This window comes from Brachypodium distachyon, chromosome 1 (genome assembly GCF_000005505.3).
Source record: "Brachypodium distachyon strain Bd21 chromosome 1, Brachypodium_distachyon_v3.0, whole genome shotgun sequence".
Taxonomy (NCBI): Eukaryota; Viridiplantae; Streptophyta; class Magnoliopsida; order Poales; family Poaceae; genus Brachypodium; species Brachypodium distachyon.
Window position 1 is genome coordinate 13,902,147 of NC_016131.3, and position 25,354 is coordinate 13,927,500.

Below are 25,354 nucleotides of genomic sequence, written 5' to 3' on the forward strand. Positions count from 1 at the left end.
CCTTTGGCCCACATGTCAGTGTGACATTGGCGGTCCATAAATAGGAGCACTACCCCTCCCAGGAGAGAGGTCATTCACTTAGACATCTAGGGTTTCCCCTTCTTCTTCTTCTTCCTCAAGAAAACTGCTCAAGGAAAACCATTGTAGATCTCGGTATCTCGGCAAATACTACAAAGCAGGAGTAGGAGTTTTACCTCAACAAGAGGGCTCCGAACCTAGGTAAACCGTGTGCGTGTTCTTGTGTTGTGCTTGGTTTTCATCACGTCCTCCCTCCTCCGGTTCCTCCTTCGTCCATCAGTCTCAACATAAGCCATTATATAGCATCTGCTGTAACACCACCACGACAGTTGACGCCCATCGTGGGGCTAGCAGCGGCGCTGGCTGGAGTTTTCATCTGGACGGGAAGCTTTCTCGTCACCGGAGAGCGCGTGGTCTCCGGTTTGGTCCAGAAATTCGGCTCTCTGGGCTTCATCGACAACAACGCGGGCTGCTTCAACGACGCCGCTTCCCTGCGCCGGCCGCTTCATCAACTTCGGCATGCATGAGGTTTATGTCGCCATTGACAGTACTTGCAGATACCCCGAGCAGGTGGTGGTAGCCGAAGATCCCTCCGCTGTCTGCACGGTTCGCGGCCGGCATGTCGACTGCCCCGCTGACCGTGTGGAGGTCATGGTGACGGCTCACGGCGGCGATGCTGGCAAGGGTGCGACGGAGAGTGGCGCACTCCCTAGCAAATCCGGCAGAACAGCGAAGTTCCCCATGGAGAAGCCGGAGAACATCGCTGCTTAAGCCGGCACATCAGCTCTGCCGCCAAAGCCGACTCAGCTCCAGGCCACCATCGAATGGCTGACCGCGCCGGTAGCGTCAAACACTAACCCGGCCCAGCTGCAGGCTGAGTTGGAGTTGGAGCGCTAGAAATTACTACAAGAAGCTGTTGACGTGGCTCGCACTCGGCAAGAGCTTGATATTTCGCTCCGTGAGTATAACAAAGCTCATGGTCTCAATTCTACTGCACTGACTAACCCTAGCCGAGTTGGAGAAATGCGTAATCGTGGCAGGAACCTGAATGCCGAGATAGCTAGAGATGGCAGGGCGATACCCGCTGTCGGCAAGTTTTGCCTCGGCACTGAAGCCAAAATACAACACCCCTGTTAAGAACCCAGGGCCGCCGAGGCCGCGGAAGAAGAGTTGCTAAATCTCACGGGAGAGGCGCTCCTTCTGCAGCAGTTGCGCGTGAAAGAATTGCTCCGCATAGCTAACGAGTAGAATGAGGCATACATGAGGATGCACGGCAAGCCCGGTGCATCTCAAGTCATTCACTCGGCCGCAGGCGCTGATGGCCGGTTTAACAAGCAAGCGTCTTCGCCTGGTGGAAAACGAGACAAGAGTGTCAACTCAGGCCAAGATAAGCGACTAGAGCGTTATGATCTGGCCATGGCCGAGAAGCAAATGGTCAGGAGAGTCGAGGACGGCCGAAGTGGTATGCGTCTCGGCAACAATCGCCCAGACCAGCAAGAGCGTCACTCGGCTGGTCACGGACACCAAGCTCGGGGTCCGGCACCCAATACTACTGCAGGTCAGCAGGGTGTCGGCGCGCAACCCCTTGTATCGAGGTGAAGATCGCCGGCAAGACCGTTACGATGACGGGTACTCGGCCATGGCTGATGAAGGCTATCTCAGGCGAGAACGTGACAATCTCGGCCCACTCGGAGCCCGAGTAGGGAACAGGCAAGTGTCGCCGCTGGATACTTGACATCGGCTCGACAGAATCTATCTATCGGAGCTTCTGGAAGAACAAGGCCCTCCGAGACCGCGTTTTTTCGCACACCGGATCATGAGGGAGACACCAGCCCAGGGTTTCCAGCTGCCCAGGGGTACGAGAACATATGACGGCAGCACTAAGCCGGAAGATTGGCTGGAAGACTATGTCACTGCTGTGCATGTGGCAGGCGGCAATCGCAGATGGGCAGTACGATATGTACCCCAGATGCTGGTAGGGCCGGCCAGGATATGGCTGAACAATTTGCCAGAAGGCAACATCAATTGCTTGATAGACTTTGAAGAGGCCTTTGTCAGCAATTTCACTAGCACCTACAAGAGGCCAAACCGCCCGCAGCAACTGTCCATGTGCAAGCAAAGGGACAATGAGACCGACCGGGATTACCTCACAAGATGGAACAATCTCCGCAATTCTTGTGAAGGGATAGTGGAGTCGCAGGCCATAGCGTGGTTTGCTCAAGGGTGCCGGCATCGCAGCATGTTGTGGCTGGCCACTCTGTCCAAAATGATCAAAATCGCCAACATGTATGCATTGGGTGATCCGACTCAGCCGTCGCTGATGCCGGCAGAACCGCAAAGAGAGCAGCCGACATATAATCCTGCCGGGACGTTCCGGAGGAATGATCATCAAGATCACCGCAACAAGAGAAGGGATGACAGGCCGGATTACCGGTATGGGCCGGCTCATGTCGCAGCTATTCAGGATCAACCTGACGCCGGCGCGAGCCAGCGTCAAAAGACTGGAAATCAGTAGTGGGCCAAGAAGGGAGAGCAAAAGAAGCCCTGGCAAGATAAGCAGAAGTACACGTTCGAGATGATGCTGGATCAGCCTTGTCGTTTTCACACGACTAATCCTAGCAAACCGGCAAATCATACAACCCGGCAATGCAGCAGGATGCAGCGGGCCGAGAAGGGTGAGGCAAGTCGGCTACCCCCTCCTCTGCCGCTCACAGGTGCTAACGCCCAGATCCAGGGACCCCCCCCCCCCCCCGGCAAACAATGCTGTCAATCAGGTGGAAGACCAAGGTATCCTAGAATATGCCGAAAGAAATGAATACAATGAGCATCACCAGAGCTACATGATCTTCATCACGGAGCCGACTGACAAGCAGAGTCAGCACAGGCGGGAGATGGAAGTCAATGCTGTTGTGCCGGCTGTGCCAAAGTTTATGTAATGGTCAGAACAGGAGCTCAACTGGAACCGGGCAGATCATCCCGAAGTCATGCCAAATCCTGGTGGTTATGCTCTGGTGATTGACCCGACGCTCATTGGGCCTGACATTAACGTCAAGTTCACTCGGGTTCTCATTGATAATGGGAGCAGCATAAACATCATGTACCGGGACACGATGCTCAAGCTTGGCATTACTGATAACATGCTTGAGCCTAGCCGGACTACCTTTCATGGTATTGTGCCGGGAGTGTCTTGTGCCCCGGTAGGCAAGATCCGAGTTGACGTCTTATTCGACACCAGGGAGAACTGTCGAACCGGGAACTTGGTGTTCGAGGTGGTGGACCTCAGCAGTCCATACCATGCGCTGCTTGGCAGACCGGCATTGGCCAAATTCATGGCGACAACTCACATTGGCTATCTGAAGATGAAGATGCCGGGACCGAACGATACCATAACCATTATCGGCAACTATAAGCGTTCGATGGAGTGCGCGGCGGCAGGGTCTGCTTTGGCCGAGTCACTGGTTATCGCTGGCGAGAAGAAGTTGCAAGAGGCTGTTGCATTGGCTCAGTCGGCACAGATTAGCCTGCCGGCTATGACCAATCCCCATGGAAGCGTGGCCTTTCAGGCAGCCAAGGGGACGAAGAAGATCCCGGTCGACAGTGAGTTCTCGGACCGCACCGTTATCATTAGTGCCGGCCTAAACGCGAAATAGGAAGGCGAGCTCACCAGCTTCCTCCGTGAGAATCGGGACATCTTCGCATGGTCAAATCAAGACCTGCTAGGTGTGCCGAGGGAGTTGGCTGAGCACTCATTACATGTCAGGCCAGACGCAAGACCGGTAAAGCAGCCCCTTCGACGCTTCGCCGACAATAGAAGGAAAATCATATCGGAAGAGATATCTCGGCTTCTAGCTGCCGGCTTTATCATGAAAGTGTTGCATTCCGACTGGCTGGCAAACCCGGTCATGGTTGAGAAGAAGAAAGATGACCCAACTGCTGCCAAGGTGTGACGCATGTGTATCGACTACACCGGCCTGAACAAGGCATGTCCCAAAGATCTTTTCCCATTATCTCGGATCGATCAAGTGATCGACTCCACTGTCGGGTGTGAGTTGCTATCTTTTGTAGACGCGTACTCTGGTTTTCACCAGATACCGCTGAACCCTAATGATCAAACAAAGACATCGTTTATCACCGCGTTCGGGGCTTATTGCTATCGCACTATGCCATTTGGTTTGAGAAATGCAGGCGCTAATTATCAAAGATGCATGCAGAAATGTTTGCATGATCAACTCGGCAAAAATGTGCAGGTATATGTCGACGATGTCGTCATAAAAAACAGAGAAAGCGCCACGCTGCTGGATGATATCCGGGAAACATTCGCAAATCTGAGGAGATTCCGAATGAAACTAAACCCGGCCAAATGCACATTCAGTGTGCCGGCAGGGAAGCTACTCGGGTTCTTGGTATCAAGCCGAGGTATAGAAACGAACCATGTGAAAATCGCTGCCATAGAGAGAATGAAACTGCCGAAATGTCTCAAAGATGTGCAGAAATTCACCGGATGCCTAGTATCGCTAAGTCGTTTCGTTAGTCGGCTGGGTGAAAAGGCAATGCCCTTATACCAGCTGATGAAGAAAACTGACAAGTTTGTGTGGACACAACAGGCAGAAGTGGCCTTCCAAGAGCTGAAGAAAATGATTGCTACGGCGCCGATATTAGCCTCGCCAATGGCGCAAGAGCCGATGTTGCTGTATATAGCAGCAACAAACCGAGTCGTCAGCGCCGTCATAGTGGTGGAAAGAGACGAAGATGGCAAGTCGGTACAAAGGCCGGTATATTACCTGAGCGAGGTGTTATCGTCGTCTAAACAGAATTACCCCCCCCCCCCTACCAGAAGATTGCATACGACGTGTATATGGCGGCAAAGAAGCTGAAGCATTATTTTGACGCACATCAGATCCGGGTTATATGTGAAGCGCCCATCTCGGAAATCATGAGCAATAAAGATGCAAGCGGCTGGATAGCAAAATGGGCTATTGAGTTAGCACCCTACACGCTGCAGTATAATAGGCGAGATGCCGTAAAGTCTCAGGCTTTGGCGGATTTCCTGGTGGATTGGGCCGAGATGGAATATGAACCACCGCCACCTGAAACTAGCTACTGGAAGATGTATTTTGACGGCTCCAAAATGAAAAGTGGACTTGGTGCCGGCATAGTCCTAACTTCGCCTAAGCGCGAATAACTTAAATATGTGCTGCAAATTCATTTTGCAGTGTCCAACAATGTCCTCGAGTATGAGGCACTCGTGCAGACGATCATCAATGGCGAACTATACAAGAGAAGTGTTACTAACGTCTTGCAGCGATGCTTTGAGCCGGCAGAAGGGCAGGAGATACTCTGGGATATTCAACAAGGAGAGTGCGGTCATCATGCCTCTTCAAGAACATTGGTGGGCAAGGCATTCCGGCATGGTTTCTACTGGCCAAGTGCGCTACAAGAAGCAGAGGACATGGTCCGGAAATGCAACGGTTGCCAGAGATATGCCAGCAAGATTCATATGCCGGCATCTGAGCTCAAGACTATCCCAATTACTTGACCGTTTGCTGTTTGGTGTTTGGATATGGTGAGACCCTTCAAGTGGGCGCGAGGAGGCATGACGCATATCTTGATCATGATTGACAAATTCACCAAATGGATAGAAGTGAAGCCAATACGGAAGTGTGACGGCAAGACCGCGCTGTCATTTTTGAAAGACATCATCTTGAGGTACGGTTATCCGTCCAGCGTCATCATGGATAATGGAACAAACTTCGCGGAGGGACCTTTTGCGCGGATAAGAAAATCCGGCTGGATATCGCCTCCGTGGCACATCCTCAGTCCAATGTACAAGTTGAAAGAGCAAACGACATGGTTCTAGCCGGCATAAAACCTCAGCTAATTGAGCCACTGGAACGTACTCCAGGATGCTGGCTAGATGAACTTTCGGCTGTGCTATGGAGTCTCAGGACAACTCCAAATCGCTCCACAGGCTACACGCCATTTTTCCTCGTATACGGGGCAGAAGCTGTCTTACCAGCCGACATTGAACATGACTCTCCGCGAGTGACCATGTATACGGAAGCCGAGGTAAAAGAGGCCCGAGAAAATGATGTCGACCTGCTCGAAGAAACACGGGAATTGGCTCTATCTTGGTCGTCCATCTATCAACAACACCTAAGGCGTTATCACAGCCGGAAGGTAAACCCACGAGTATTCCGGAAAGGAGACCTCGTGCTCCGACTTGTGCAGCGCACATCCGGCATGCATAACCTGTCGCCCACATGGGAAGGACTCTTCATTGTGAGCAAAGCGTTACACAATGATTCCTACTATCTTATAGATGCACAGGATCCCAACGCGAACAGAATGGACCGGTCGGGCGAGGAAACCAAAAGGCTATGGAATGTAGCTTTGCTTCGTCCGTTCTATACTTAAGAGATGAGTATTTGTATCGTCTTTTTTCCTTATGTTGAATATTTTGGGACAATGAAATTATCCGCCGGGTTCTTAAAAGGAACTCGAGGACTTTCATGCTATTTAAGTGTTGTATTACATTTATCTATTTGTATGTCGGCATGGCTTAATTGTGTAATCTCATGTCGGTTTAGTAGTGTGTCGGTACTGAAAATCCCTTGTATGACTTAGCTGCTGTCCGCAACCCGGCTTCATGGAAAGCTAGAGTATGGGTACGAGATTGCCGAACACATGAAAAACGACCCGGCATTTCCTCCCTGTATCGGGCACTTCCAGGCGAGTTTTTTGAGTTTAAGCTTTTTTGAAAGGTCTATTCTATGACTTCGCGATTCGTACGTCGAACGCCGACAAGGCAGACAAAGAACCGAAGTCATAAAATTTCACCAACAGAAAAATAAACTCGGGGACTCGGTTGGGAACTTGATAATTAAAAAAGGCATAAGCAAATTAAAAGTGTTGTGCCTCACAACCAAAAGTACTTTAAATTGTTTACATCTGCACCCAGCATCTCGGGGATCTGATAAATTTAAATGTTTGTTCCGACATAATTAAGATGAAGCAGAAGGATTGTTGGTGCCGGCACTCGGAGCGTCTGTCGCGGTGGAAGCCGACTCGACCACAATCTCTTCGTCAACTTCCTCTTCATCTTCCTCGGTCGCCTCCTCGTCCGCGTCTGATGTCGGACCTTCCACGAATTTATGCACATCGGCATATTGAATGAAGGAGTAGGCCCGCTCCTGACGCTTCGCAATCATCTCCGGGTCCGAGAGGAAGGGGGAGCCGACGCGCATGGACTGCAGCACGTCGAGGTTAATGCTGTCGTACCAAGAAAGTACGAACGACAGAGCCTCGTCGGCGCCGACACGAGCGGCCACTCGTTTAGCCGGTCCTCCACCCCCAGGAGAGCTTCGCCAGTTCCGGTATGCCAGTTGGAGCTTCTTCTCCCGGCCACAGAGCTCGGAAGGCACGAATGCCGGCATTGAGCATGTTGACCCCGAAAGACTTCAGGGACTTGACGCGACTCGCGATGCTGACGAGGTAGTCTTCCAGATCATATTCTGAGGGTAATGCCCTGGCTGGATCCCTTCTTCCGCGCACTTTGATCACGGCGGCCTGAGAGGTCTCGGTAGAGTGTGGAAAAAATTCTGGCAAAGACAAAAAGGAAGTAATGAATCTCGGCACCCTATTGTTGCTTTCGGCCAAATGCTCAAAGGAAAAGATTTGGACAAGGGAAACTTATTGGTTAGCATCCCGTCTATCTTGACGAGATCCCGCTTGCACACGCTGAACAGGCGGGTGGTCTTGGCCTTGGCGACAAGATCTTTGCATTTCCACACTTCGCCCTCTAGGCGGATCTTCTCATCGGCTTGGGTAGAGAGAGCCGAGGTAAGTTGAACTACCTCGGCCTTGTGCACCTCTGCCTGCGCTTCGAGCTGCGCCTTTAGCCGGGCCACCTCATCCCGGTGTTGTTCCTCCAGCCGAGTCTTCTCATCTGTTTGGAGGACATGAATTACAAGAGCTCAAGTTTAAAATGGATGAAACCCGAGATAAGGATAATATTATACCTTGCACTTCCGTGACGCGCTTCAAGAGCTCCGACACTTGAGCGTCGTCCTCGGCTGTGAATGAGAGCGCATATCAGTTTTCATAGTACATAAATAGTCGGACATAGCTTTATGTCGGTGGAAGTGTAATTACTCTTGTTCTGATGCTCGGCTACCAAAGCTTTGTGCTCCGCCGCCAGCTTCTTGTGCGCCGCAAGCAAGACTTTGAAAGTGCTGGTGTGCTTATTCATGTAGCTCTACAAGACGATGATCTACAATTAATTCTATTGCAGTGCAAAGTCAACAGTTATCAGCTTCAGGCCGACTATTCTAAACCCGGCCTGAATCTCGGGGAATAAGTGTCTGAAGTTTTTAAGCTTTAGGCCGACTATTCTAAACCCGGCCTGAATCTCGGGGAATGGCATTCGAAGTTTTTTAAGTGTTGCAGAATGTTTGAAGTTTTCTGAGATGAGCTTCAGGCCGACTAATTCTTACTCGCTCTGAACCTCGGGGACTAGGAGTATGTATACTAGAGATAAAGTAAAAAACTTCAAAGGAATTTTTCGTACCTCGGCAGCTCGGCTGGACTCAAACAAAGCGACCCTCGCCTGGAACATCCGGGCCGACACAGACTCCGGAGTGGCCACAGGTGCGGGCCCCACCAAAGGATTCTGCCGCGTTGTCTGGAGGGTGCCGGAGGTCACCTCGTAGGTATCGGCGCTATTCCAGTCCATCACGAACTGGCCAAGCAATCCCCAGCTTTGCCCGCTTGCCGTCCCAAGGGGAACTCCCTGAGTACCCCGGACAGATGCCGAGCTGGAAGAACTAGGAGGCTCTTGTCCTGCCGGGATAGCGGAGCTCCTAGTCTTCTTCGCTCGTGTAGCCGCTAGTTGGGTAGCTTGCGGCTGCGGCGGCGGCGATGGTGGCGTTGCTGCGGTTTGGGGTCCTTGGGGCTGTGTGGCCAGCTGTTGAGGAGTTGCCATGGCCTGCGGCTGTGTTTGCGCCTCAGGCGCTGCTGACAAAGGAGCAGCTTAGGCCGCCGAAGTCCCGGCCGCAGATGTCTCGGCTTGTGCGACGCTCGAAGCGTCGATGCCAGGGCTGACATCCCGGACGGCAGATGTCTGATCTACGGCGGTCTTGGTCTCCCCCGTGGCCTGAGTTGAAGGCTCGGCACGCGGAGATGAGGCTGTTGGGATCTCAGACACAATGCACGTCTGAGACTGCATGGCCGTCAGAGCCTCCCTGCAGGAATGAAAGCTTGTTACCTTCATAACGGTTAAGAAGAATACCGACATCAGGAATTGAAATGCTGCAAATCTTACCCAACGACCATGGGCTTCGGCTTCCGTTGCCAACAAGCGATTTTCTTCCGCTTCATGGTCCACGGAAGATCGGTCTTGGTGACGCACTTCTCGTGGGCCGGCATCGCAGCAGCAGCCGGACCCAACGCCACAGCAACGACGGGATCACCCGAGTCAGCTGTTCCCGGGTTAATGCAGGCATGAGTATTTTGGTGATAAGTGTTCTAATATCTATGAGAAGATGTCGGGAGTCATTACCTCCGACGCGACGAGGGCCGGCATGAGCAATCGGCATATGGTCCTCCGAGTCCGGATCTTCCGCGTCGATTGACAAGCGCTCGCTCCCAAAGCGCTTATCCGGAGAATTCCTGTCCTCATTGCGCTGAAGAGTAAATCTCTGCACAAAGTAATAAAAGTTGCGCCGAGATAAGTCATTGTCAGATGGAAGTCGGCATAACCATCATGTCAGATGAGAACGGAAGACATACACAAACAGAGACTTACCGGGGGCGGACGGTGCTTCCGGCTGAACGCGGGCATACCCCAGACCCAATGCTCGGACAAGTTCGTCTTCGCGATCGCCTTAACTCGGCGCCGGACTTCGAACTTGTCTAGCCGGACGGTTGATACCGGTTCGGGTCGAACTGGCCGCTGTAGAAACACATCTTGTGTGTCTGGCGTTGGAGCGGGCATAACCGCCGATACACAAATGTCGCCAGCAAGTCGTCGGCCGTCATCCCGTTCGCCTTGAGGTCGAGGATGCCGGCATGAACCTCGTTGATCTCGGGAAGAGAATCTTTGGGGTCGTGCTTCCAGTTCTTCTTCTCTTCCGGAGGGCCGACTACGAATCCCGGCAGGTTGATCTTGTCGGTGTCGGAGTCGGAGGAGTTCTTGACATAGAAGAAGGTATTGAGCCATTTCTTGCAGGACTCAAGACCTTGGATCCGAGGGAACGCCGAACCTCGGCTGGGTATGACGGTGGCGACGCCGCACTGAGTCATGGGCTTAGCGGCGCCGGGATTGTCCTTGTCGAGAAGGACTTGGGGCCGGAACATGAAATACTTGGCCCACAAGTCGATAGAAGGCCAGAGGCCGAGATAAGCTTCGCGGCAGGTGACAAATGCCGAGAGAGTAAGAATGGTGTTTGCCAGAAGGTGGTGCGGCTGGAGGCCAAAGAAATCTAGAAATTGCCTAGTGAAATCGCTAGCCGGGAGAGCGAATCCACGTTCGAAGTGAGCAAGGAAGATGACACACTCACCGGATTCGGGTGTCGGCACAACCTCATCACCGGGGATCCGGCACTCCACCTCTTCTGGGATCCGTCGGGTGCGGCGGAGCCAGTCGATGTCCGCCGACGAAACATCGAAGCCTCCGATGGGACGACATGCTCGCCTCGGAAGGCGCGCCGGCAGTACTTCGGTCTTATCTTCCTATTATTTAAGTAGAGCGCAGAGTACAAGGGACAGGTGGCATTAATGTCGGCAGAAACGAGTTTTCTACTGCTGGCAACGAGGAAGAAAGGAATCTCGGCTCAGGGCTGAATAAGCACGCCGACTCGATATGTCGGAATTACCCGATCTCGGCTAAGATAGCTTGGATTGTCTCGGCATCCTTCTCGGCTCAGCCCTGGTAGGCTTTGGTGGCTTGAGTGTGGGAAACTGTCGTGGCCCGACATCTTTCCCTGCCGGACCACAACAGCTTCGGGGACTAGTGTTGGGGGGTGACCCCGAGTAGGGTCATGCCAACACACATTAGCCGAGATGACGAAGGCAAAACCGGCACATGCATGTACGTCAGCATCCTTAAGCTGAACTAATATCAGGCCGGCATACCAAGGGTATGCCGGCATGCCTATCTTGTCTTATGTGGTTGCAGGATAAGTACGAGCAGTCCAATCTCGGCCACCGCCGAGACGGCAACGGTCTTATCCTTATCACATGTCGCAAAGTAAAGCAACGCCCTCTTTATCACGGGAGATCAGTCCCTGCTAACGTCGCAGTGCCAGACGGCTGCGCAAAGAAGCACCGAAAGAGAACCGATGACGGAAGCTGGCGCGCGCGTGGCTACAGTACGTGTTGCCAAACGCCAGGAAAAGTAAAGCTGCCTTGTCCCCTACCGTGCGCCCCAGAGGGAACTGAAGGACGTGCCCGACGGGGCCCGTAGAAGATAAGATTAGTCTTTGGCCCACATGTCCATGTGAAAATTGGCGGTCCATAAATAGGAGCACTACCCCTTTCAGGAGAGGGGTCCTTCACTTAGACATCGAGTGTTTCCCCTTCTTCTTTTTCTTCCTCAAGAAAACTGCTCAAGGAGCATCATTGTAGATCTCGGTATCTCGGCAAATACTACAAAGCAGGAGTAGGAGTTTTACCTCAACAAGAGGGCTCCGAACCTGGATAAACCGTGTGCGTGTTCTTGTGTTGTGTGTGGTTTTCATCACGTCCTCCCTCCTCCGTTTCCTCCTTCGTCCATCGGCCCCAACATAAACCATCATATGGCATCTGCCGTGACACCGCCACGACAGTAACGGAGTCTAAGGTTGGGAGCATAACTATTTCTAGCTGGCTTAGTGAGGTGCGACTAGTATTTGCATATGTTAAAGATGCACTGGAAGGCACGGTTGAGATCAAAGTTCTTTCGGGGCCTCACGGAAAAGTAACCGCTTGCACCACGGATGTTCCAAACAGCATTCTGTTGTATGACAGTGATGTTGGTGGTGCCATGGCTGTTGGCGACGACGGAATTGTCCGGTTATCGCGTCGTGTGGTCATCCACAGAAGACGAGAAGCTGATACTCAACATCGACGCCTATGGTGATGGTGATGGTGATATATCCAGTAGCGTCTCTAAGTTCACTCCACTGGTTAAAAGTAAAGACCAGGATGAGGTTACCTGTGGTCTTTACAAGATGCGAGTGAAAGTTACTTGGTCAGCCTTGTATGTGCCACACTGCCACGGGGACTGCTACAAGGACTGAAGTAGGGATCGTGCATCTATGCCAAAATTAGCAATGGTCTCGTTTTAAGGTACTTGTCTCGCCAGAACATGAAGCCCTAATGGTTATGTATTTGTCTTGGCTATTTTTAGTGTAAATATATTGTGGACTTGATAGATTCAAGAACGTGCTGCTGGTCTATTAATTGTTAAGCTTGAGCATATGCCACTTCTAATTTGCATGTTGCATTTGGCTCTCTGCCTTGGTTTACATCATGGTGGCAAGTGAGGCAAATGGTAGGAGCTCTTTTTCTTGTCAGATAAGCAGGGACGAAGCGAAATTAGCTGGGCGCGTGTTGGGGTTATGCAGAGTTGCAGACCAAATTAACTCATTGCAGTCAGTGCTGCCAGCAAACTAGCAAAGCAATACAGCATAGCGATCTACATTTCGTTGTAGGTTCAGTTATCTTTACTGAACTCTAGGTTCAGTTATCTGTATGGCCTCCTTGGCGATTCTAGTCCACAGTTATCTTATACTTTTCTTTGGTATTGTACAGGCAAATTTTACAAAGTGACAATTCAGTATGGAATTAACTGCACGCATCTCTGCAAGTTGAGCTGCCTGTACATCGCACAATCAAAGAATCACGGTATGTAAAAAGAACAACAAATGCTACTACGGTTCTCTTCCGCTTTGTATATATACTACAATGCATATCAATGAAATCCAATATTTTTTTGGGGGGATAAATCTTGTAATACCGGCGATCACATAACCTCTGTATTCTTCTCGCTGCCTTCCCAGAAGGCCCTGAGCTCGCCGGCGAACTCCTTCTCCCTGCCGAACACCACCGTCCGGTGATCACAGCCATCCAACACCCGAAGCTCCGCCCGGGGAAGCCTCGACTTGAGCTCCCTCGCGCACTCGACGGGGACGACCCTGTCACCCCCGCCGTGGACGACCCTCACCGGCACCGGCGCCAGGGCGTCGAGGCTGCGCTCCACCGCCCTGGCGCCGCCGCACACCACGTTGTGCATGGTGCGCCACGCCGACCGGTGCGTGTGCCTCGTCAGGTCCCTCAGCAGCCTGCCTGTCCTGGATGCTGTCGTCGCCGGCAGGAGGTTGCAGACGCCGAGGAGGAGCGCCTCCCAGAGGCGGTGGTGCTTGCACACGAGGAAGCAGACGGTGCGGCCAATGTGCTCGTACCACGTCATCACCGCCGCCCCGAACTGCAGCGGCGGCCACAGCTTCTTCTCCGCCACCGGCCTCCCCTCGCCCCGGAAGTAGGGCTGATCGCAGAGAAAGCACGTACAGTCATAAATACATTATCTCAGGATCAAATTCAGATCTCTGAACTTCTGATTGATTTGATTACCGGGGCGATGAGGGTGAGGGATTTGACGCGGTCCGGGTGCTTGGCGGCGAGGGCGAGGGCGACGATGCAGCCCATGGAGTGAGCCACGAGGTGGAAGGAGCTGGGATTTTGCAGAGGACCCATGGCGGTCCGCTCGATCGCCGACACGTGGTCGCGCAGCGTGTAGGCGCAGTCGGATGGCTTGGGGCTGGCGCCGAAGCCGAGGAGGTCGACGGCGAGCAGCCGCCGCTGACGGTTGAGTTGCGGGAAGACGGTCTCCGTCCAGAAGGCGGAGGACGACGTGAAGCCGTGGATGAACACGGCCGCCGCCGCGGGGTGCTCTTCTTCTTCCATGGCATCGGCATCGGCAGCTGCATTGTTGTTCAACAGACAGTTTGGCACACGACATGACATTCCTGTGGATAACTGAATAACGAGAATTCAGTTATTCAGACAGTTAACTGACATTCGGACCTTTGTCGTGCGCCGGCCGCGGGTCGTGGACGACGACAGAGTGCAGCAGCAGGGGCCGGCGCTCGCCACCGTCGTTGTCGTCGTCTCCGGCGCCGGCGGTCTTCCTCTGCCACGCCGTGCACGCGTCGCAGCCGCAGTCGGACCACCGCGGAGGAGGAGGAGCCGTTCCCTTCTTCTCCGGCGCGCCGCCGCCGCTCCTGCTCTTGACGAACCGCCTCACGGAGGCGGCCGCGGCGCCGACGAGCCGGAGCAGCGCGTCGCGGCAGAAGCTCCGGCGGAGGAACAATGTGTCGGACACGCCTTCTTCGTCGTCGGCATCGGCGGGCGAGCGGCGGCGGCGGCAGCAGCAGGCGGCGGGGCTGTCCTCGAGGACGCCGTCGATGAAGGCGTATGCGAGGCAGAGGAGCGCGTCGAGCGCGTCCAGGAAGGCGAACACGGCGGCCGTGAGCGCCACGTACGCCGCCGCCCACGTCGGCCGCCATTCCGCCGGGCAGCGCGAGAGCAGGTTCGTGATGAGGGTCCGGACGACGATCGCCATTGATGGGTGGAGTCTGACGATCGCCATTGATGGGTGGAGTCTGGAGGATCGAGGGAGGAAGAAGAAGAAGAAGGGTCGATGCGTGCGAGATGTACGGAAGAAAGGCTAGAAGCGGAAATCAAGGTGCGTTCGCCATTTCTCCACGTCGTTGCTTTGCCCGGCTCTTGCAAGTTTTGGGTTGGTTGGTCGTCGTGTCGCTGTCCGGTCCGTCAGGCTTCCCTGTGTCTTTCTTCGTCTCCCCGGACGTTCACGTGCTCTCCGGCTTCTTCCATCGACGGCTACTTTTCTACTCGTCGTAGATTTGTGAAGATGAAAAAAAAACTTTCTTGTTAAGTTTTCTCATCCTTAGTTGCAAATGAAATCACAAAACTGTATCCGTAAAAAAGAAAATCACAATTTCCCGTCAAAAAAAGAAAAGAAAATCACAACAGGAGAAGAGACTAAGAAAGGAAAAGCCCAATACAAGCTTAAAGAAAGAAAGAAGGCCCAGCATTTCCATTAGCCCCACGGTTGAAGCCCAGAAGGCCCGTTGTTACATGTAGCCCACAGGCCACGGTTCCAGGCTTCCAGCTGCCTGCCTGCCTCCCGTTGCGCACCGCCGGGAAGCGGGAAGCCTCCGCCCCTCGCCGCCGCGACGCGGCTCACACTAGCTTACACACCACGCTAACCCACCCACCCATCCGCGCCGCTTCCTTCCTAAAACCTTCGAAACCCCCCCACCGGCTACCTTCTCCGCTCCGCCCGTTCCAGCCCCTCCAGCTTCCCGCCGCTCAGAACCCTAGCAGGGGGGCAGCCATGGTGGCGCCGCGCGAGCTGGAGCTCTCGGACGAGGTGGAGGGCCCGCAGGACGGCACGGCGGACTTTGTCTTCCGCCTCGCCGGCGACCCCATCCCCGTCCTGCCCCCCGCCTCCTCCCCTCCCCCACTCTTCGACCTCCACTCCCCTCCCGCGCGCCCGCTCGCCGTCTCCGACCGCCACGCCGCCGTCTTCCTCGCCCACCCCAACGGTATTATCATTTCCGCCTCCCTGACGCAGCCAACCGGCATTCCTGTCTCACCGCCATGTCTGTTTTCGCTTTCCAGGGTTTATGGCCGTGAGGACCAAGGCGCTGATCGAGGCCAGCAAGGAGGCGCGAGCCAAGGGCAAGGCCAGCACGCGCTGCGCGCGGGACTGCTGCGTCGCCGACGTGCCTCTCCCTGGGGTCTCCCTCCTGGCGCTCTCCGGCGACGACTCTGTTTTGGCTGCCTGTACGGGCACTGAGATCCACTTCTTCTCGCCTGCTTCCTTGCTCACTGATAAGGTTAGATCATCTCCTTCAGTTCCCCCACAAAATAGCTTGGAATGCTAGATGCCAGTCTAGGCCAGCGCAACAAGTACGATAAATGGGAGTGTCTGTGATTAAGTCCATTTCCCACAGCAATTTCTGAGTTGTATGTTTGTGTATGCCGGTAGTGATGAGCTAATGGCATCTATATACATCTCAATCGGTTTCTCAATACTCTGGTGACTCTCAGCGATGCCAGTTTTACTGCTTGTTCATTCTGAATTACTGGATATGCTGTGTGTTTCTGTATAATAAATGGTAGTGTGCGTCAGCAGGAGATTCATTGATCTGATATATGTTCTCGGTATCGCTTGTTTGCACTATGTCAATAGATATATAGTAAGCTGCTTCTGTCAAGATCATCATGTTTCCTCAATAATTTTGCTAAATAGGATGTCGAGCCGTCTTCATCATGTAGCCTGGGACAATCTGACACCGTTAAAGATTTCAAGTGGCTAAATCATGACTCCAAAGCCTACATTGTACTCTCGAATAGTGGATTGCTTTCTCAAGGGAGTTTGAGAGAAGGCTTGAAGGATGTAATGGAAAGTGTTGACGCTGGTTCGTGTCTTCTCCTACACCTTGCACGAATTGATATACTTCTACTTTCGTAACTTCCACTATTTGGACCAGAGATCGTGCTCTAGTATACATGTTAGTTGTTTTCTTTTAGAGAAGCAACAGGTTGGGTTTTGATCATGTATTAATTCCTACATACATGTACTCATATTATAGAGGAGGGCAATTTATTTGAAAATATATGTTCACATTATTGAGGATCGAAATAAGAAAAACTTCATGTTACTTGCGCTATAACATGTACTGCTACTGATTGGTAGTTTCATCCACCGACAGTTATTCTTTGTAACTCTTAGTATTTACAATAATAATAACCCGATTAATATTGTTAAGGACCTAGTATATAACAATAGTGATGATGCGAAATATAGTATTTATTTTCAGTCACTGGCTCATTTTATGGGGTTCATATGTGTCATCTTTTGAAGCTTTGTAACTCATATGTTGTATTGAAGTTAATCATCAGTATCTTAGTTGTACTGAAGTTGTCCATCTTTCTGAAATATATGCAGTTGACTGTTGCAAGGATGGAAACCATATTGTTGTTGCAAGGGAGAATTCACTCAGGATATTATCATCAGATTTGAAAGAAACATGTTGCATGACCCTCTTGTTCCAGTTGTGGCCTGATGATACTGATCCAGAGGACACCGATATCAAAGGTAAAGGAACTTACACTTTCTTTTCTGGTCTATGCCCCCGGTATAGCATGAATTTTTGAGTTGCTCCAATCATCTTGCTATTCTTCTTCTTTTCACACTTAATCCACCTGCCCCCTGTTTTGTGAGTATACAGTTACGCCTAATGGCCTCGTGGTTGATTGCAGCACTATAGAATGGTGTCACAAATGTAATCGCGTTGCTACAATTAGAATTAGCTTGTTTCGTTGCTGACTGACGATATGTTCTCTGATTTGAAAAATAGATATTGGACTGTAGTTGTAGTTTATGACACTAGCATACTTGATTCTCTTTGGGCCTAAAATGACTGAGCAGCTGGTGCAGCACACAGTTCACAAGTATGACCGCGTTGCAGGATGAACAGTCCGGTGGAAAAGGTGTTTGTGAATTGCACCACAAATATAAGTTGTATCATGTCATCTTGTAACCATTGAACGATAGTGTTCCTTAGGCAAATTTTGAAATGATATTAAAAACGATGTAGTTTAGTTTGAGTGGAACATCTATTCCATGACCTTTGTGGTTTCACAATTTCCTTCTCCAGACATTAGATCATTAACTCTTTATGTTAATCTTGTCCTTGCAGATACACCATCCAATACATCAAATTATGTTAAGTAGATGTTATCATGATTCCTTTTTTATGTTATATTTTCTATTTTTTATCAGTGGATGCCATTGGTTGGGTGCGTGATGATAGCATTGTTGTTGGTTGTGTTCAATTGAATGAGGAAGGCAACGAAGAGAATTATGTGGTCCAAGTTATAAGAAGTGGAGGAGATACATTTTTTGAGGTTAATTTTCTTTTACTTAATTTTCTGTTGAGATCAATTGTTAATCTAGTTTTGTCTGCCCCTCCTCTTTTGATTCACATTGTATGGCGTTTCTTTGGCAAAAGTGTCATTTGCAAAATGCTCTTTCTTGGAACATGCTTGCGTAAAGTTTTCTCAATTAGCAAGGATTTACTTTTAAGCATATTCATGTACACAAGACTAAGTGTGGGCAATAAGGGAATGTTAATCTTTTTGTTCACCAACAGCCATCGCCATTATCTCAATGTTTTGTTTTGATCTTTTCAAAAGTCATCGCCATTATATGAATGTTACTCTTGACGTTCCTCATGTTGTTGGTTGGGATTTCTTTGTGCCAAAGTTGTGTTTGCACTATGTGGACAAGTTGTGCTCAAGTCTAGGAATGTGATACACTTTTTCATTAATCAGAACTGGAAGCATCCGTAAAAAAAATTTATTGTGTCATCTGCCCAAGAGGTCAGATGCTTTTGAGTTGTGGTGATATCAATAACTTCAAATGATATTCTAGTTTGTGCTTATGTGACTTATAAATTGCAGTGCTGAGAGGCTGAAGTTAATGTGGCCGTTTTCTTTATGTCCTTACAGAGCTCAAGCAAGCCGGTTGTTTTTACCTATGTGGATTTTTTCCAAGGCATCATGGATGACATTTTACCATCTAGAGTTGGACCAAATTTGCTATTGGGCTATCTGCATCGCTGGTATGCAAAACCTGTCCTGAATTTTGTTATTGAGTTTGTAAATGATTCATCCTGTGTTCCATATGGGTAAATAAGAATATAAAAAGTATTTGTTGAAGGTGTCTATCTTGTCACACATGTAATATTTGATATCTTTTTCTAATTTGCCAGGGATCTCATGGTGGTTTCAAATAAAAAGAGCATCAATGACCACATTTCGCTTTTGAAATGGCCGTCCACAACTGACGATGAAAGAAATGTGGTATACCTCGAAATGCTGGAGGATAAATATAGTCCTAGGATTGATCTGCAAGGTATGAGATAGCTCAGAAAACAACAAGAAAACTCACTACACTTTACTTTGGAAACAACATATAGACACTTTTGGGCTTGATATACTCAAATTTTGGCATTTCAGAGAATGGTGATGACAATGTCATATTGGGATTTGGTGTGGAGAATGTTTCCTTGTTTCAGAAGATCACAGTACTAGTTGGACCTGAACAAAAGGAGGTTGCCCCTCAGCACATTCTACTGTGTTTGACTGGTGAAGGAAAACTAATTATATATTATCTTGCCAGGTGTGTATCCTTTGTTGAAACTTGGCAGTGCCAAAGTTACAGTAAAAAATTGTTCATCTTCCTTCACTGCATTCCAATATACTGCCACTTTTTTTTTGAATAATCTCAGTTATGTTGACATCGATATGTTATTTAGGATTTCTGACCCTTCTGATTTACCCCAAACAAGTCCGTATACCATTGAAGACAGTAATGTGAATAAAACAAATTCACCTGCAACTGTGTCTGGAAAGGATTTGACTCCAAGTGTTACAAGCCCAGTGGCCAAGAGTCTGCTCGTGGAACCTGGGGCTGAGCCATCCAGTGCACAAGCAGGTATGAAACTGATATGCTGCTACGCAGGAGCTACTCTCTTGCATCTTTGTTCGGCTGCTTTTCTATATATCTCAAGTACTTTGGGTACCTAATAATTCTGCTGCCTTCTATATCCTTGTAGAAAGAGGGCATCATGAACCGAGAGATATTAAAAGCAGTTCCTCAGTTTCGAAAAACAAGGACATTGCCAGCAGTTCGTTGTCTATCTCTTCTGATCAGAAGTCCTTGAGTGCTAAGCAAGTGAATGTGGCATTCCCGTCCGCACCTGCCTCTATCTTAGCACCAACAGGCAACATAAAACCTGGGATGCCTTTCAGTTTTTCTACTGCTAATAATGTAGGCCTGAATTCAACAGGAAGCAAGGGATCTAGTGAATTAGTTTCTTCCTCACAACTGAACAGCGGCAGCACTTCTGTAAACAGCCAACTTGGAAAAGGTGGGTTTGATTTAACCAAACCACTGGGATCATTCGGGGGGTCTCAGAATACTGAAAAAGATGGTGGGAACCCTAGTTTTAAATCATCAGTGTTCACCTCTGATGGACTGGTTCCATTTAAGGCTGCAGAAAGAAATGAGGCTACTAGTTTTGGAAGTTACTCGCCTCAAACCAGCTGCACTACTGAGAGGAAAGTTCTTGGTTCCTCGGCTGGTTTAAGTTCTATGTCATCACCGTTGATTTCTCCAAATAAACCTACTCCAGTCGGATCTTCATCTACTGGGTTTGCGACAGGAAATCTCGAAGCAGTTGCTACCTCCCGTGTATCACCTTCGCCACAGCAAACCATTGGCAAACCACATAACAGCAGGGCACATACATCAGCGGATTCAAGAAGTTTCAAGTTAGGCAATACTGAACAAGATCTATCTAAAAAGTTCTACAGTGTAAGATCGCATAAATGTTTTAACTACAGTTTTTTTTACTATTATGCTTCGATGTGGCCTGATTTTCTTACTCACCATGATATACATATGTATCACAATTATCCAATAGGATTGAGTTTCCTAAAGATTTTCACCTTTCTAACTTCAGCATATTATGGCACCATAGAATTTAAACTAGAGCATTTATGTTCTGCACCAGTCAGATGTCTGTTTTATTTCTTGTTTCTTCTCTTTGGTTGTTTCATGTTAGGACCTTGTTCCCCTTGTAAATGTTATCCTTTCCCCTGGTACAGTTTGCTGCCTCACCGAGCAAGGTTTTGTTTTGACCACTAAGTTCTTGCCCTTTCATTAAACAGATAAATGATATGACAGAGGAATTAGACACCCTCCTGGCATACATCGAAAAGGATGGGGGTTTCATAGATGCCTGCATAACCTCGCAGCAGCATCCTCTTTCAGTGCTTGAGGGTGATCTGCAAAATTTCATGGAATTACTGCAGGTCTTCAAGGTAATAAAATTATTTTGATCCAGACCCTTTTCTCATGTATTTTTAGATGTTATTTTGCAGTGCTAGCTGTTCAAAATTGTTACTAAGCATGTTTTACTTTGACTTTGATCTCCAGAACAAAGTAGAGGAAAAATATTCAAAAACTGAAGATCTGCGAAATAAGATGTTCCAAGGTACTTCCTATTTATACCTAGAAATAGAAAAATAGGTGCTGTTCACCTTAACCTAGTACTTGTATTTAATATATTTATACCTGGAAGAAATAATTTGATCATCATCCTTTCTTGTTTGAAAGACCATAGGTCAGCACTTGTTTGTAACAGATATTTAGCGGAATTCCCCACACACTTGGTTTGTTGCCATTGTTTGAACAAAAACATTCACCGAATAATCAGTGAACGTAAACCAAGTAGAACATGCTGCCTTCTGCTTTTGGAATAGTTTACTACATGATCTCTGATTATAGGAATTCTGGAGTTATTGCTGGTATTTTTAAGCTTTAACTACCCTTAACATGGAAGTGTAGTGGCTGGAGAAATAAACAGTTATTCCTCTTTCTTATCTGATAGTTCATAAATAGAGCCGATGAAAAGAATAGAGCTGGCCTTTATTCGAGAAGGGACTTTTGCGCCTGTCCCTTGTTATTGGGAAAGGGCAAATAATAACATTTGACTAACATTATTTTCCATTTCTGTTCAGTTTCTGCTAGGCAAGCTTATATGAAGGGAATTCTCAGTCAATCTTCAGATACTCAATACTGGGATATATGGAATCGTCAGAAATTGAGTCCTGAATTTGAAGTGAAGAGGCAAAACATTCTCAAAGCTAATCAGGTATCACTGTACTAGTCTTTGACACCTTCTTTTAGTGGTAATATCAATGAACTAATATTGCCTCTCTTTTTTAATCATCCAGAATTTGACAAATCAGCTGGTAGAGCTGGAGAGGCACTTTAATAATCTGGAGATGAACAAATTTGGTGACACTGGAAGAGTTGCTTCTAGTCGCAGAGCTGTTTATTCTAACAAGTCGCGTTCTAGGTATGCACCTACTATACTATCTTGGTAGAAATTCCCTAATACATTTTGCGATGACATCAAATGGTAACAAAAGTTTTCAGTATTCAATCAGAAACTCTTGTGAATATTCATAGTGAAATCAATCATTTTACTGGACTGTTCATTTTGTGATCTGAGTGACCCGTATATCTCTCTTGGCATAAAGTGCATGATTTTTTTTTTGCTTGCACATTATTGTGATTTTGTTAGCTTGTTGAAATTGCTTTGACTTGTAATCTTCTCGCTTTATGGTACCCCAAACGTTCTGTTGGTTGTGATTGTGCCATAATGATAGAACTATAGTTTAATTAGTTCAGAAAAATGTTTTGTCAACTTGCTCAATTTCTTGTGTTCCTACCATGTATGTCTTTCGTGTCATCCATTTATATAAGCTTTTTTTGAACCTGATACCACCATTTATTTTACAGTCAGACACAATTATCCAGTGTGTACAATGCACTGAATTCGCAATTAGCAGCAGCCGAGCAACTATCTGAATGCCTTTCGAAGCAGGTATCTGCACTAAATATAAGTTCTCCTTCTAAGAAGCGTGGGACAGTGACCAAAGAGTTGTTTGAATCAATCGGTCTAGCCCATCCGTCAGATGCACCCAAATTTTCAGCTGGTACTCCTTCCAAGTTAATTCAGGGGTTTCCATCAACTAAAGAACACACAAAGAGCATGCTAGGACCTTCCAAGATTGCTGAGCCTGAGACTGCACGAAGGAGGAGAGAATCACTGGATAGGGTAAATTATTGAACTCAGACCAAATTTTGCATTTGTATCTAATATGCACATGATTTACACGGAAGATATTGATCTTTATTTCCCTTTAACCCCCTCGTGTAAATATCATTTTCTTCCTTTCTTTTGACATATGTTTGTTCTATATCATTTTGGTGTTCGATGTGGTTAACTGGTCGCGGATCTAATAAAAAAAATACTTGTCAATTTTAATAGAGTTTGGCTAGTTTGGAGCCACAGAAAACCACAGTAAAAAGAATAGCGCAGCAACAACGCCTCAAGATCAGCAGTGATCTGCCATTCAGGTCAAACAAGAAAATGTTCGATTCTCAAATGGCAGCTCTTTCCCAGGAAAATTTTAGTGGTAGCTCCAGTTCCTCCATAGTAGAATCGTATGCAAGCAGGCTGCATTCTCCAAGTGAAGGTAAGTTATTAGCCTTATGCTTCAATAGATGCTTTGGTATTTCAAGGAGACCCTTATTATAGACATTGTTACAACTTTCTGTCCGTTTGTTTTACAGTGCTCGATGAAAAAACAAAGACATCCGGGCCCCAGCACAGCTCTTTGTTCAAATGGGCAAAGGAACCCGCTGGGTCATCTCAAGGCTCGGAGCAAAAGCATCTTGAGTTACCAGGGCAGATGAGAAGTGCTGGTCAGCCTTCAAAGTTGGCACCATCTTCACCATTATCATTCAGTTATAAGCAGAAGGATGCGAGGGATAGTATCAGTTCATCCAATGTTGCATCCTTTGGAACAACTCATGCCATGCCTAAGTCAAATTCTCTGACCTTCAAAACCACTTTAACTCCTGCAAATGCACGGCCAGATACGTTACCATCAATGACGAGCTCACTGCCTGTGAAAACATTGTCTGGGGAATCTGGAACTGGTTCTACCTTGACTACGAAGAGCAGATACGGTGACCAGGCTATATCATCTTTGGGAAGCACAAAAGGATTGGGCATTTCTCCACAGAATATGGGGGGTATATTTAGAGATCTCAATAAACCATCTTTATCTTCTGAACCTTCTGATCCTGCAGTGGTTCATGGGAAGCCTTTTCGACTTGGTGGAGTTAGTGATACTGTGCAAAGCTCAGTGAAAGGTACACCCCAGGTGGCACCCCAACCTCATGCATTTTCACCAATGTCACAATCGTCTTCGTTCTCTATCAACTTAGGTGCTTCCTCTTCAGCTGCACCACCCACATCAACCATGCAAGCATCACTTTCAAAGAATTCAGATGTTTCATCTCCGGCAGTTTCTTCCATATTCCCACCACAGAAATCAATCCCAGAAACTTCCCCAACAGTACATGAGGGTACTGTGTCTAGCTCCCGTCCATCTATCCCAACACCTGTTAAGGAGTCATCATCTGATCTTGGTAAAAATGAATCTAAACCTGAAGTGACATCAGAGGTAACTGGAACTACAGTCTCTGCAATTGCTACTTCAACAGGCATACCAACCACAGAAAACAAAACTTCATTGCTTCAAGTGACCAGTGGCAGTTTACCTTCTAATCCTCCCTCCGCACCTAAAATTGTGCCAGCAGAACCTGCTGCTGTTACATCCACAAGAAAAGATGCAGGGCCAAGCAATCTTTCATCAGATGAAGATGATATGGAAGAGGAGTCTCCTTCTGGAAAGGCAGATCTCAACTTGGGAGCCCTTAGTGGGTTTGGTCTTGGGTCTGCGCCTTCTTCGAGTCCTAAAAAATCCAATCCTTTTGGGAGCTCCTTTGGTACATCAGACAATAAAAGCTCAGGTTCACCTTTTACGTTGACTACCATTCCAGGACAGCTTTTCCGTCCAGCATCACTGAGCATTCCTTCAGCCCAGCCAGCACAGCCATCTCAATCAACTAGCTCGAGTACATTTTCTACTACATTTTCAAGTGGGCTTAGTGGATTTGGACAGCCTGCACAGGTTGGATCAGGACAGCAATCGGGATTTGGGCAGTCTGCACAAATTGGAGCTGGTCAGCAGGCAGGTTTTGGGCAGCCAGCACAAATTCAGTCAGGATTTGGTCAGCCAGCACAAATTCAGTCAGGATTTGGTCAGCCAGCACAAATTCAGTCAGGATTTGGTCAGTCAGCACAAATTGGAGCTGCGCAACAGACAGGATTTGGGCAGCCTGCACAAATTGGGGGTGGACAGCAGTCAGGGTTTGGGCAGCCTGCACAGTTTGGTGGTCAGCAGGCGCTTGGATCTGTTCTGGGTTCTTTTGGACAATCACGCCAGTTGGGAGGCTTTGGTGGATTTGCCGGATCCTCTTCTGGGGCTTTTGCCTCTGTACCTTCCAGTAATTCGGGATTTGCTGGTGCTGCAGCAGGTGGGGCCTTCTCTGCAGCTGCTCCTTCGGTTGGTGGAGGGTTTGCTGCCGCTGCTACCGGTGGAGGGTTTGCTTCTCTTGCCTCCAAAACTGGTGGTTTTGCTGCTGCAGCTACATCTGCTGGTGGTTTTGGAGGTGCTGTCCAGGGAAGTGGCTTCGGTGGTGGTGAGATCTCTAGATTATTGCTCTATTTTGGACAGATACTTCTGCACTATGACCTATATCTATATATGCTCGTGA

At 48.7% G+C, this 25,354-nt stretch overlaps 2 protein-coding genes and 1 pseudogene across 3 annotated transcripts in view; 2 read left to right on the forward strand and 1 right to left on the reverse strand.

The window, feature by feature from the left end:
- Positions 1 to 5,467: 5,467 nt before the first annotated feature.
- LOC112269776 lies at positions 5,468 to 6,992 on the forward strand (annotated as a pseudogene).
- A 5,774-nt stretch (positions 6,993 to 12,766) lies between these two features.
- On the reverse strand, positions 12,767 to 14,682 carry LOC100823928 (probable lysophospholipase BODYGUARD 4). Its single transcript, XM_014896939.2, has 3 exons — positions 14,080 to 14,682; positions 13,627 to 13,976; positions 12,767 to 13,540 (listed from the first exon to the last, which is right to left on the reverse strand). Exons 1-3 carry the CDS (start codon positions 14,642 to 14,644, stop codon positions 13,019 to 13,021), a joined length of 1,437 nt encoding a protein of 478 aa, XP_014752425.1. The 5' UTR covers positions 14,645 to 14,682; the 3' UTR covers positions 12,767 to 13,018.
- A 9-nt stretch (positions 14,683 to 14,691) lies between these two features.
- Positions 14,692 to 25,354, forward strand: part of LOC100824238 (nuclear pore complex protein NUP214) — an 11,677-nt gene continuing 1,014 nt past the window's right edge. The window contains exons 1-17 of one of the 2 annotated variants that reach the window (XM_024457817.1): positions 14,692 to 14,740; positions 15,700 to 15,917; positions 16,334 to 16,502; positions 17,033 to 17,182; positions 17,870 to 17,994; positions 18,598 to 18,710; positions 18,861 to 19,003; positions 19,108 to 19,270; positions 19,407 to 19,585; positions 19,707 to 20,467; positions 20,824 to 20,976; positions 21,092 to 21,149; positions 21,676 to 21,809; positions 21,892 to 22,016; positions 22,463 to 22,781; positions 22,995 to 23,202; positions 23,300 to 25,279. In XM_024457817.1, coding sequence (XP_024313585.1) covers positions 14,707 to 14,740; positions 15,700 to 15,917; positions 16,334 to 16,502; positions 17,033 to 17,182; positions 17,870 to 17,994; positions 18,598 to 18,710; positions 18,861 to 19,003; positions 19,108 to 19,270; positions 19,407 to 19,585; positions 19,707 to 20,467; positions 20,824 to 20,976; positions 21,092 to 21,149; positions 21,676 to 21,809; positions 21,892 to 22,016; positions 22,463 to 22,781; positions 22,995 to 23,202; positions 23,300 to 25,279 — 5,032 coding nt within the window. In that variant the 5' untranslated portion in view covers positions 14,692 to 14,706. Of the gene's footprint in view, positions 14,741 to 15,181; positions 15,624 to 15,699; positions 15,918 to 16,333; positions 16,503 to 17,032; positions 17,183 to 17,869; positions 17,995 to 18,597; positions 18,711 to 18,860; positions 19,004 to 19,107; positions 19,271 to 19,406; positions 19,586 to 19,706; positions 20,468 to 20,823; positions 20,977 to 21,091; positions 21,150 to 21,675; positions 21,810 to 21,891; positions 22,017 to 22,462; positions 22,782 to 22,994; positions 23,203 to 23,299; positions 25,280 to 25,354 lie in introns of those variants that run through there. The other variant, XM_010235474.3, reaches the window with a different exon arrangement.

Bases quoted from the DNA above. Each gene is read 5' to 3' on its own strand.
- LOC100823928 (XM_014896939.2), bottom strand. From the start codon at position 14,644: ATGGCGATCGTCAGACTCCACCCATCAATGGCGATCGTCGTCCGGACC. The intron at 13,977-14,079 runs GTCCGAATGTCA...ACAACAATGCAG, and splicing joins GCGGCCGGCGCACGACAAAG to CTGCCGATGCCGATGCCATG. The intron at 13,541-13,626 runs GTAATCAAATCA...CTCTGCGATCAG, and splicing joins CCCTCACCCTCATCGCCCCG to CCCTACTTCCGGGGCGAGGG.